At 41.1% G+C, this 12,450-nt stretch overlaps 1 protein-coding gene across 1 annotated transcript; it reads left to right on the top strand.

The window, feature by feature from the left end:
* Nucleotides 1–4,856: 4,856 nt before the first annotated feature.
* On the top strand, nt 4,857–9,719 carry LOC144711078 (E3 ubiquitin protein ligase RIE1-like). Its single transcript, XM_078585002.1, has 5 exons — nt 4,857–5,416; nt 6,878–7,000; nt 7,136–7,268; nt 7,375–7,512; nt 9,558–9,719. Exons 1-5 carry the CDS (start codon nt 5,013–5,015, stop codon nt 9,711–9,713), a joined length of 954 nt encoding a protein of 317 aa, XP_078441128.1. The 5' UTR covers nt 4,857–5,012; the 3' UTR covers nt 9,714–9,719.
* Nucleotides 9,720–12,450: the final 2,731 nt, after the last annotated feature.

Below are 12,450 nucleotides of genomic sequence, written 5' to 3'. Positions count from 1 at the left end.
CTTCATATAATGGTGCTCCAAATCTTAAAATAAACCAACCTTAAAGCCATTGTAGATTTCATAGTTGAATATACTTGTCAAGTTGTCTTTATTCTTCATCCAAAAAGTAGAAAAAATTTTTATATACTATCCAAAAAGTAGAAAAATACTCCATCCAAAAAAGTAGGAAAAAAATTATTTAACTTTGTAAAATTTATCATCTGAATCAAATGATTCTCTGTAATAGCATAGATAAATTAAAGTAAATGACAAGTTCTCCATATTCCTCATCCATATAGTAGAAATTTTTTTGTTAACTTTATAAAGTTTATCAATTAGAATCAGACATTGATGAGTTAAATTAAATGACAAGTTGTCTATATTCCCCTTCCAAAAAGTTCGAAAAAGTTTGTCAATTTCGTAATGTTTATCCATAGGAATTGAATGACTGTCTATAATAGCATAGCTAAATTATACCAAATGACAACTTGTCCTTATTTGCCATCCGAAAAGTAGAAAAACGTTTGCCCACTTCATGAAGTCTATCCATGAAAAATCAAATGAATGTCTGCAATTAAATGAATTATTTAAACTAAATGTATTTTTAATGTGACAAAAAGGAAAATAATCAATTATTGATAATTATGTTCAATGACAATAAAATCATTGGAAGGTACTATCTGTTATAATGCCAACTCAACGGTTAGCACATATAATCGTAAGATATAAATCATAGGTGAAAAAACTATTGTGACATACTATAAATGATTAGAATCATATGCATAAGATTGAGACTGAATTCACTAATTACGCCTTTCATTAGAAGCCTGACACAATGAACGGCAAAAACTTGACTTACTCTCAAGTCATGTTTGCCAGTTTTATGTAATATCAATGTTGATATCCCTGCCTTGGGTATGTGTTTATCCAAATGTTTAGTTTTCTTGAAAGAAACTTCTTACTTTTGATTCTGATGAATAAGATTGATTAGAATCACACTGAATAAGATTGATATTGAATTGATACAACTAATACTTTCATAACAAGCCTGACACGAGAATCCCCAAAACTTAACTTACTCTGAAGTCATATTCACCTTTTTGATGTAATACGTATGTTGATATCTTCGCCTTGGTATATGTTTATCCTAATATATAATTTTCTTGAAAGAAAAATCAGAGAATTACACCAAGTTCGGACCCCAGAGAAACTTCTTAATATTGAACCAAGCCCTTGAAACTATGACAGAAAACATACATAACCGGGAAATATCTTTGCCTTGTTTTATATTTATCCAAATATATTACTTTTTTCAAAGAAAAATCAGAGGATTACACCAAGTTTGGACCCCAGAGAAACTTCTTGATATTCAACCAAGCCTTGAAACTATGACAGAAAACATACATAAACCGGGAGATATCTTTGCCTTGCTTTATATTTATCCAAATATATTACTTTTTTCAAAGAAAAATCAGAGGATTACACCAAGTTTGGACCCCAGAGAAACTTCTTGATATTCAACCAAGCCATTAAAACTATGACAGAAAACATGCATAAACCCGGAAATATCCTTGCCTTAGTATATACATAAATCAGAGGATTACACCAAGTTTGGAACCCATAGAGACTTCTTAATATTGAACCAAGCCCTTGAAATTATGATAGAAAACATATGCAAACCCGGAAATATCAAACAAATTTACATTATATACGACGGCGAGAGACGGCTTCTTCTGCCACACCGCTCCACGTGGACCCACAAAAGGCTCCCACGTGGCGGCCCCAGAGGCCCTTTCTCTTAGCTGGGGGCTTCCGGCGGCTCCTAGCTTCGGCGATCAAACTGTCGAGATCGCTCGATATGCGACGGATCTCGTAGCCGTCAAGGAGAGAGAAGGACGCCGTTTTAGAGAGAGGAGGCTGGGAAAGCCAGGTGGCATCCTCCGATTCGTCGTTGGCTTCAAAGGGGTACACGTGGCGGTCTGCGGTTGGGCTGCGCTGGTTCCATGTCCTGGTGGCGGCCTTTGATTGGGCCGGATCTTCGTCTTTGCTCCTGCCCTTGCTCATCTGTGCAGAATCCGTCAACATGGCGGCTTGAATAAGTTTGCTTCTCTCTCTAGGTGCTAAGAGGGAAGAAGAGGATGACTCTGCTCTCCCTCTCTCTCTCTAACTTCCTCTCTCTAGGGAACTCAGAAAAAGACACCACTGTTTCTCTTTCTATGAAACTCGGAAGAAGATAGTTTTGCTTCTCTCTACCTTTCTCTCTCTAGGAAACTCGGAAGAAGATAGCTTTGCTTCTCTCTGTCTACCTTTCTCTCTCTAGGAAACTCAGAAGAAGATAGCGCTCCTCTCTCTCTAACTTTATCTCTCTAGGAAACTCAGAAGAAGATGGCACTGTTTCTCTCTCTATCTAATTTTCTCTCTCTAGGAAACTCAGAAGAAGATAGCACCGTTTCTCTCTATCTAATTTTCTCTCTCTAGGAAACTCAGAAGAAGATAGCACTGCTCCTCTCTCTATCTAAATTTCTCTCTCTAGGAGACTCAGAAGACGATAGCACTGCTCCTCTCTCTATCTAAATTTCTCTCTCTAGGAGACTCAGAAGACGATAGCACTGCTCCTCTCTCTATCTAAATTTCTCTCTCTAGGAGACTCAGAAGACGATAGTACTGCTGCTCTCTCTCTCTCTACCTCTCACTCCAGAAGTTGCTCTAGAGAGAAGATCAACTCTCTCTCTCTCCTCTTTCTCTCTCTACTCCTCTCCCTGCAGTTGGGCTTGAAGGAAGAAGAGGGTGGAAGATATTTCTCTCTCTGTCTCTCTTTCTCTCTCTATTTCTCTCTCTAGACTGAGAGAAGAGGAAGGCTTCGGCTTGCTTTATAAAGGAGAGCCCGGAAAATATCTACCACTCTTCCAACGTGGATAAGCACACGTTTTAAAAAACAAAATCTGCCCAGTGTCCGTCTTCCACGTGTGAAACCTGGGGCCCACTTACGTGTGCTTTTTGGTCAACGCGCTTATCCGCCGACCTGAACTCGTGCCAGCCCATCATCCTTCGCAGTTCACACCGAATAGCCAAAGAAGCCCATTAATAGGCCCATTCTAAGATGAGCCCAAAAAGCTTTCAAAAGTAGCCCATTAATTCATTTAAGCAATTAATTGGGTCCACCTGGCAGTGCCAGGTCATCACTCCCCAGCTATAGAACAGCATTAGCTAGGGATTGGCTCGTCCCGATGACGATGACATCACCACAATGGCGTCATTGTCAACAGGCGTTGACGTAGACGTCAACTTCGTCTGTCTGCGAGTCCCTAAATTTTGTTGCCATTTAAGTTTACATCAAAGGAAAAAAGAAAGGACCCAACTCGTCATCCAGTAGCCACTAGCTGGAGCAACCGTCTACTTCTTGATACCAGTATTGCTCGTCACTATTTCTCTCTTCCTCACCGGAGCGAATGTCTGCCATCAGCCGATATTTTTCTCCAAATTTTCATTATCTTGAAAATCAAAACATGGCATTTTAAAACAAAATCAACCAATAAATTTTAGACTATAAATTTGTTGGAGGACGACTATAGTGGTCAGTACATGTTGAAACCATAAATGGCATTGACTGTCGTCATCATCACTGTCCTCACGGTCACCATTGTCATACAACAGCGGGGGATGGACTATAACTGCCCATTTGTAGAACATCACAATGAACTGCGCTTTGAAAATGACTTATGTGGCGAAAAGACCTGGACAACTACTCCAAGATTGTAATGATCATTAATAAAGACCGAATTAGTATAAGAATGCCTAGCCCTAGGTATAGTTCCGGATCGTCCAGGACGTGGACGATGGACGAGACAGGACGGGACGAAGATCATCCTGTCCGACGTACGAAATCAGTGCAGGGACGCAAACGGGACGGTTATTTTTGTTCCTGGATGAAAAAATCATCCCGTCAGCATACCGACTTTGCCAGTTTCATTTCCTCCGGAGAAAAACCGTCCCATCCCTCGTCCCAGACAAAATATCCAATAAAAATAGTTCCAAGGTCTGATTGAATTAATAAGGATTTTCCTAAGTTTTTTATGGAAATATGGAGGAGAGAGAAAGCAGAGGGACATATGTACAATTACTTTTGGGCATCATCAGTTTGGGCACGCAAAAAAAAGCAGGGACTTTGATGCAAAATGTCAACGAATTAATATAACGATGCCATGTGGCAATATCTCAACCGTCAGAAGCGAATCCGACGGAGTTTCTTCCATCCCCTACCGTCCATCGTCCATTCGTCCCAGGACGAATTTCCTTCCCGGTTTTTGTCCAACCTCACGTATGGGACGATTTTTTTGTCATGGGACGAAAAAACGTCATTATAGCCCTAGGTTACGAAGTGATACAGAGCTACTTTAGGCGCGAGTATAGTGCAGGGACACGAACGGGACGATTTTTTCGTCCCGTCCAAGGCTACCGACGAATTTTGGGACGAAAATTCGTTGCAGGGACCACGGGACGGGACGGTTTTCGTCCCGGGATTCACATTTGGTGGTTGAGATGTTGCCATGTGGCCTCACTAGGACAATTTATAAGATATTATACTATATTATAATTTATTATAATATATTAAAAATAGAAAATGTGTTTTTTCGTCCGAGACAAATTTTGGGACAAAAATTCGCTCTGGGAGAACTGAAAGGGATGAAAAATCGTCCCGAGATTATTGGACGGGACGGATTTTTTGTCGGTGGACGAAAAACCGTCCCGTTTTCGTCCCTCAGCTAACACCGGACATAGGACGGGACGATCCGGAACTATAATGCAAGATTACGAGCGGACTTTGCACGGCTCCCGTGCAAATTGGTACGTATCAAGAGACAAGCAAACCGTCTCAACTACCATTCAAATGGGGCAGTACAGTTCTAAACCTTCTCAGAAGAACTGATGATCAGCGGGGAAGATGAAGGCGAAGAGCGCAGTCGAATTGCTGGTGAGAAATTCAAAATTCTCGTTCAAGGATTGGTGAAATTGTTGATCGGATCAGAACGAAGATGGCCGATTCCTCGGAGTCGCTTCTCCAATCGGAAGATACGGCTTCTTCTAGGGTTTCCGCCTTGCTCGGGAGAGCTTCTAGGCAGAATCATGGAAGCCTGAGGGTGCGTCGGACGGCGGCGGCGCAGATCGCTGAGCGGCGAGCTGATTGGGGCTTCTCCAAGCCGGTTGTGGCGCTTGATATATCTTGGAATCTCACGTTTGCTGTGGCTTCTTTGGGCATTTTGTCTTCCACGTTCTTGGAGCGGCCTTGCGTTCCGATTCGCATCTGGATTTTCGGGTACGCGGTTCAGTGTTTTCTGCATGTTTTTCTGGTTTGGGCGGAGTATCAGCGGAGGAGTCGAACGCGGAGGGAAGGGCAAGGTATCGATGAGATTGAGGAAGGAACATCCCAAGAATTTAGGTATGTTAAAGTAATCATCTGAAATTATTCTTTTTTTCTTATTAATCGCGTCGAATGAGTGATTTTCGCCGTTTATACGGCAATCTAGTCGTCGAAGAATTATATCCGCATTCCTGCCAATAAAAATTTGATTGCTTTTGTAAGAAATCGAAATACGGATGGCGAAGAATGGTAGAATAGAGTGCATGGGGGATGGAGAAGGAAGAATGAAACGCAGATGTAGTTGTCGAATTCCATCAATCATTCTTCGCAGCAGATGTGTTACCAATTCTTGTATTATTATGGGTTATGTGTGTGGATATGTTTTTAGAATACGGTTGGAATATCCCAATAATTCAGTTATGTTGCAGGAACTATCTGCTGTGTTTGTGCTTTTCTTCATAATCACTTTGAACAATTAATTTTTGCTGTTCCTTTGGCAGTCTACTCATCGAAGAATCTGATACGTACTATTACCCATCAAAATGCTAGGATCCCTAAACCAATTCCTTCAAATATCAAAAAAACCTGATTCAACCGACTATTCACCAGGTTCTCTGGAATACATGAGGCTTGAGGGAGATCAAGCAGGAAGAAAATGGGGGTGAGGTCGCTTGACCAGGGTGTTACCTTTGCGCTACTCTGCCACTGAGGAGGATTGAGAAGGGGGAAGAGATTGGCATGCAGGGAAGGGCAGTGAGAGAGAGATCAATGGATAGGGTTTAGAGATTCACCAGTTCCCTTCCACTCTCCTCCTTGCCTTCCCCAATAGGGATATTCACTGGAATGAACCCCAATTTTTTGGGGGCGCGAAAGGGTCTTGTCGATTAAGTGGGGCTTGGCTCATCTTACGGTAGACCCAAAATGGGGTCCTAACACATAATTAGCTTAATTTTGTTAGAAATCAAGATACAGAAGATGAGTATTGATAGAAAAGGAGAGACAGAGGAGGATCAAGACACTGATGTAATTCATAGAATTCTAATGATTATTCCCCGGTAGTAAGTGAAATTTAAAATTCTTACAACTATAGTGGTTAAATCTGTTGTTAAATGAACAATTCTATTTTTGGTTATGTTGGTCGTCATGGTGAGGTTAAGAGCCGTAAACTATTTTCCCCTTTTGGATTAATTCCTAGTTGTTCGATTTCAATCATTTATGTTGTTTGCTGTGGGTTATGTGTTCATTGGATGTTAGGTTTTAGTTGAGAGTTTCGTTATTTTTTGCGTTCCGTGGCAGCTGTTTGCAATAAATCTTATGTTGATGTTTATTCTATTTTTGTTTGAAGAAATTAATTCTATTTTATTATCCTGAAAAAATTCAACATACTCATGAATACAGTACGTAACAATGGTCTGGGGTGAAGCGATTTAAATTAACAGTGTACGAAGACAGAGCCTTGATTCCTATCTGTCTTTTTTATTTTAAATGTGCATACTTCAATCATTATCATTATCTGATTAGATTTTGTCTGTTAACCAGGTTTGCTAAAAGTTGTGAATCTATCAATACCATTTTCGCCTTGGGCTGGTGGATTCTTGGCTTCTATTGGGTGGTGGTTGCCGGTGGTAATGCATTATTGCAGGATGCCCCAACTCTATATTGGTACTGATGTTATAGAACTTAATCATTCTCATGCGAAATTTATAGCATGTACAGGATGAGTTTTGGAAAAAGAATGCTCTTAGTGACAGCTAAATAAAATTTTGAGGTTCATTACTTTTATTATTATTTTTTCAGGCTTACAGTTATACTCCTAGGATTTGATGTGCTGTTTGCTGTGCTATGTGTGGTCTTGGCCTGCATTATTGGGGTCACCCTTTGCTGTTGTCTTCCGTTCATCATTGCCATTCTTTATACGGTGGCTGGCCAGGTCAAAGCATTAACTTTCATGAATTTTATTTTTTAAAAATTTTATTTGCCTTCATTTGCCTTCATTTGCCTTGTGGTGCACTTGATTTTTATACTGATAACTACAGGTGGGTGCCACGGATGCTGACATCAGCATGCTTCCTTTGTACAAGTTTGTACTTAAAGAAAAAGATATCGAGGTTGAAGGGACAATGGTTCCCTTGGGAGAAGATGAATGCGAGAGAAGAATTCTGATAGAAGATGCGGTGAGTCAGTGCTGTTCCTCATAAAAACTTGTACATCAATATATATTTATGAATTTATAAACATGTAACTATTTATAAATATTTAGATTTGCGATTGATGATTTTTGCGTCACGAAAGATCCTAGATACTACATGAAAGTGAAATGACTCAGTTTCATTGTGATATAATCTGAAGTATGTTTTTTAGTACAGGTTGAAGAGGGAAGAAAAGAATAATTTCAAGGAACTGATGACAGGGAAATCTCATACTTTCCGATGAGCGTAATGATACGTTCGTGTATCGAATTGGTTGAAATTCAGAAAATAGAGCGAGTCATTTACAATGAGGGATTCACTCTACTAAGCCTTTCAAGTAGAATGCCCTTTGATCTTGTCTCCGTATCCACCATTCTTGGTAGCTCCGTGTTGCTCGGAAGTCCTCAGCCTAATGCAGCACGCCTCCCACCGCTCGTGTGCTCCCCAGAAAGCCTGATGTCGGATCCACTCTCTTTTTCTTCTCCTTTAGTTATAGTCTTCTTTATTTCCTAACTAACTACCAGTAAAGAACTGGCGGTTATTATGCCATGTCAGCTCGACCTGGACCAGTGACCATTTCTAGCCTCCCTTTTTCTCCTTTACGCTTCCTTGTCTCATATACTTTTATTGGAATCTGTTAAGGGTTAGGAACTCCGTTCTGTCCCGTTAACATTCACCCGTTCCGTTCTATCCGTTGTATATTACCGTTGTAATATCTTATTGGTTCTAGCAGACCCAATAAGGCAAGATAAATATTGGTGTAATACCCTAAAAGGGTTAACGGGATTTTTCCTTCTTGAAACAAGGAACGTGGATTCTTCTTCTTCTTCTCTCTTCTCCTCTTGCTATCTCCCTGCTTGCTTACATCTGAGTGTCTACTGCCTAAGGAGAGCGTCTACTGCATCTCTCTTGCTTACATCTGAGTGTTGCCTGGGAAAGGACGTCTGCTACACTTCCACCTACAGTTTATACATTCCCTACAAAATCGTATCACATAACAGCCTCAAATTGATCAAACTACCCTTTTACTAGTATTGGAGTGATAATGATACTTCCTTCAAAGATGGATTGTCTCCTTGGTAGTCATAAAGGTTGAAAGAAATATAGATGTCAAAGCAAGAAGCTCTTGCCATGTCTGCAACAGCGACTGTGTTTGGCTGGCCCCTGGCTATTGAGAACTGTAATATGAGACATTGGAAATCTTATTCACGTTGTCCGGTCAACTATTATTTTTGGAAGGTTTTCCCAAGATCAAACCCCTCAGACTATTGATAGGAATTGGATGTATCATCTTCATTCTCTTCCAAGGTTTGAGTTAATTGTAATTGGATTAGGAGGTCAATCCGGGATGACCGGTCAACCAATACAATCCAGTCTTTGATTCATTTACTTGGCTGTTTTGATCCACTGATTGGGTTATTCAATCGGTATTAATGTGGCTTATCTTCATGATATTTTCTCCATTCAGATGTGTCTTCTTGCAATTTTGTTAAATGCAACTAAATATCATAATTTTATGATTTTCAACTAAAGATATCGACTAAATTCATGCTTTTCCCAGTCAACTTTCATGATTCTACTCTTATTCGTCTCTTATCACGTTTTTTATTAGGATTTCCAAAGTTTATTACCATGAGTTGGGTGACTTTTTGTGACCCTGTAGCCCTAGATATCATTTTAAGATATTTCTGTGATTTTGCCTTCAGGGTTCCTATCTCCTTATGAGTAATAAACATAAACTATTAATTGAATTTTGTTATTCTCTTCCAAAATTTGTGTGACAACCATATTTCATCTCTCTGTCTTCTACTATCTATGTTTTCCTCCCCTTCTAAATCCGAAAAGCCTTATATATGGATACAAAAAATTTCAAATAGTTGTAGATAATCCTTAGTTTCCCCATTATACCAAACATATTTATTGTTCACAATTCACTTTAGCTTTTGTTGGAGTGTTTATCATGGCCAAGAGATTTATTAAAAAACTGTCTGACCTACTCATTTATTTATTGGGGCCATGGAGGGTTTCAGGTTTGCTGCATTTGCATTACAACCTATGAAGAGGGGGTCGAGCTTCGATCGTTACCATGTGACCACCACTTCCATGCTACTTGCATTGGCAAATGGCTCTCCATCAAGGCCACCTGCCCTCTCTGTAACTATGACATCATCAAGGGCACTGATTAACTCCAACTCTCTCTCTCTCTCTCTCATCCGTCATGCCTCTTTCTCTCTCTTCATGCCTCTCTCTCTCTTTATGACTCTCTCTCCCCCTTCATGCCTCTCTCTCTTTTACTCTCTCTCCCCATTCATGCCTCTCTCTCTTTTACTCTCTCTCTCTCTCTCCCTCTTTTTGAGACCCTCCCCCTTCATGCCTCTCTCTCTCTCTGACTAGCTCTCCCCTTTCATGCCTCTCTCTCTCTCTTTTACTCTCTCTCCCCCTTCATGTCTCTCTCTCTCTCTCTCTCTCTCTCCCCTTTCATGCCTCTCTCTCTCTCTTTGACTCTCCCTCCCCCTTCATGACTCTCTCTCTCTCTCTCTTTTTGACTCTCTCTCTCCCCCTTCATGCCTCTCTCTCTCCCCCTTCATGCCTCTCTCTCTCTTTGACTCTCTCTCCCCCTTCATGCCTCTCTCTCTCTCTCTCTTTTTGACTCTCTCTCTCCCCCTTCATGCCTCTCTCTCTCTCTTTGTCTCTCTCTCCCCCTTCATGCCTCTCTCTCTCTCTTTGACTCTCTCTCCCCCTTCATGCCTCTCTCTCTCTCTTTGACTCTCTCTCCCCCTTCATACCTCTCTCTCTCTCTCTCTCTCTCTCTCTTTGACTCTCTCTCCCCCTTCATGCCTCTCTCTCTCTCTCTTTGACTCTCTCTCCCCCCCCCTCTCTCTCTCTCTCTGACTCTCTCTCTCTCTCTCTTTGACTCTCTCTCTCTCTCTCTCTCTCTCTCTCTCTCTCTTTTGACTCTCTCTCCCCTTCATGACTCTCTCTCTCTCTCTCTCTCTTTTTGACTCTCTCTCCCCCTTCATGCCTCTCTCTCTCTCTCTCACTCTCTCTCCCCCCTCACCCCTCTCTCTCTCTCTCTCTCTCTCTCTCTCCCCCTTCTTTTCTTTCTCTCTCTCTCTTTGGCTCTCTCTCCCCCTTCATCTCTCTCTCTCTCTTTGGACCCTCTCTCCCCCTTCATGCCTCTCTCTCTCTCTCTCTCTCTCCCCCTGCATGCCTATCTTTCTCTCTCTCTCTCTCTCTCTCTCTCCCTGCATGCCTATCTCTCTCTCTCTCTCTCTCTCTCTCTCTCTCTCTCTTTGACTCTCTCTCCCCCTTCATGCCTCCCTCTCTCCACAGCCCTCTCTCTCTCCCTTCAGCATCTCTTGCTCTCTGCCCTTCTACCCTCAGTCAATAAGTTATTTATCTAATGAAGATGTAATTAATCCCTAGCTGTGGCAGTGGATGTATTAGACATGATCTTCATCGATTATTTTCCACACATCAGTTCTAATTATAATGACTGATTAACATTTGATATTTAGCTATAATCAAAGTCATTTAGAAGTCACGTGGTGATGAAGTATTGTACATACATGGTAACAGATACCGGTAACTGTTCTATCAGAAAGTTAGTACTGATTTATATCTTCTTGAGTGGGAGGTGTAACTTCAAACCCCACAAGTTGGCAACTCTACAAATCATATTGTTTTAGTTGATTCTTAACTATATGTTGATATAGCTCATTGATAAGATTGAACAATAAAGGTTATTGACCCATAAATTTTTAGATGTTGGTAGATATACTCAAATATTAGTGTTTTTAAGAAAATTTTGCTAAAGAGAATAAATAAGGGTACCCCTTGGTAGGGGCCAATGCAAGCCAAACATGACCACCCCTCTCTTCTTCTATTTATCTTTAAAAGCTGTACCTACTACCAGGACCATATGGTGAGGACATTCATTATAATTGTAAGAGACTTTTAAAATAATGATGATCAAATCCAATGTTTAAAACTGGATAGGCATGTGTAGAAGCCGAACACGCAATATCTAAAAAAGACATCAAAAACTGAGTGATAGCTGACTTTTTCCTACACACGGATACGGCTGTCTGTTATTTTTAGTTTCAATCCACTTCTGTTTGTATTATTTCAGAACAAATTTTAGATGGAAATCTAGCATAAACTCCTCCATGTCAAAGGGCACATGTCTTTAGAGTATCAGTTTAGATTTTCTTTCACCTCCTATTGTTTCCCTAGTCTTCTCCAAATGATTATTTCAAACTAAAACTCCTCTAATATACTACCAAAATGAAAGAATGCATCTACAGTAAAACATCAACATACAAGTGATGGCGCACGCCATCAAGGATCACCAACGACGTCGTTTGTGCCGCCGGCCACCGTCATCGAAAGCCGGGTCAAGAGATGCTTGATTATCTTGTTTTAATTTTGTCATTTTTTCTAGTCGTGTCTCGTGTTTTCTTTGCAGTCATCGTGTAATCGTCGCACTGCTTTTCCCCCATGTCCGTGTTTTATTGTCATGGGAAAGGGGCCTCGTTTTCCCCCCTTTTTCCTATTTCATTTCTATTTTAATTCCCCATCTATGTGTAATGGGGGCCCATTCTATAAGGGCCCCTAATGGACCTATTTCCCCCATTTTGTTGACCCATTTAGGGGGACCAGACCTCTCCCTTATATAAAGGAAGAGGGGGGCGCCCTAAGAAAATTAGACCAGGAAGAAAGAAAATCGTGTTTGTTAGTCTCTTGGTCTCACCATTTAGAAAATAAAAAAGGGAGAAAGGGAAGGGGAAAAAAGAAAGAGAAGAGAGGAGAGAGAATGGGCGGAATGGAACGGGGTCGGGTTCGCGCCCGTTTCGTCGAGCCCGCGCGCCCGTTCTAGGGCTCCATTCGATAGAGCCCGCCGTCGGAGCGCTAGGCGGCTGC

Source organism: Wolffia australiana, chromosome 13 (genome assembly GCF_029677425.1).
Source record: "Wolffia australiana isolate 7733 chromosome 13, ASM2967742v1".
Lineage (NCBI taxonomy): Eukaryota > Viridiplantae > Streptophyta > Magnoliopsida > Alismatales > Araceae > Wolffia > Wolffia australiana.
The sequence above is the reverse complement of the archived record's forward strand: the minus strand, read 5'-3'. Positions and strand labels throughout refer to the sequence as shown.

Coding starts and splice junctions, on each gene's coding strand:
- LOC144711078 (XM_078585002.1), top strand. CDS start 5,013: ATGGCCGATTCCTCGGAGTCGCTTCTCCAATCGGAAGATACGGCTTCT. Junction 7,269..7,374: donor TTTATACGGTGGCTGGCCAG/GTCAAAGCATTA, acceptor TGATAACTACAG/GTGGGTGCCACGGATGCTGA. Junction 7,513..9,557: donor GAATTCTGATAGAAGATGCG/GTGAGTCAGTGC, acceptor GGAGGGTTTCAG/GTTTGCTGCATTTGCATTAC.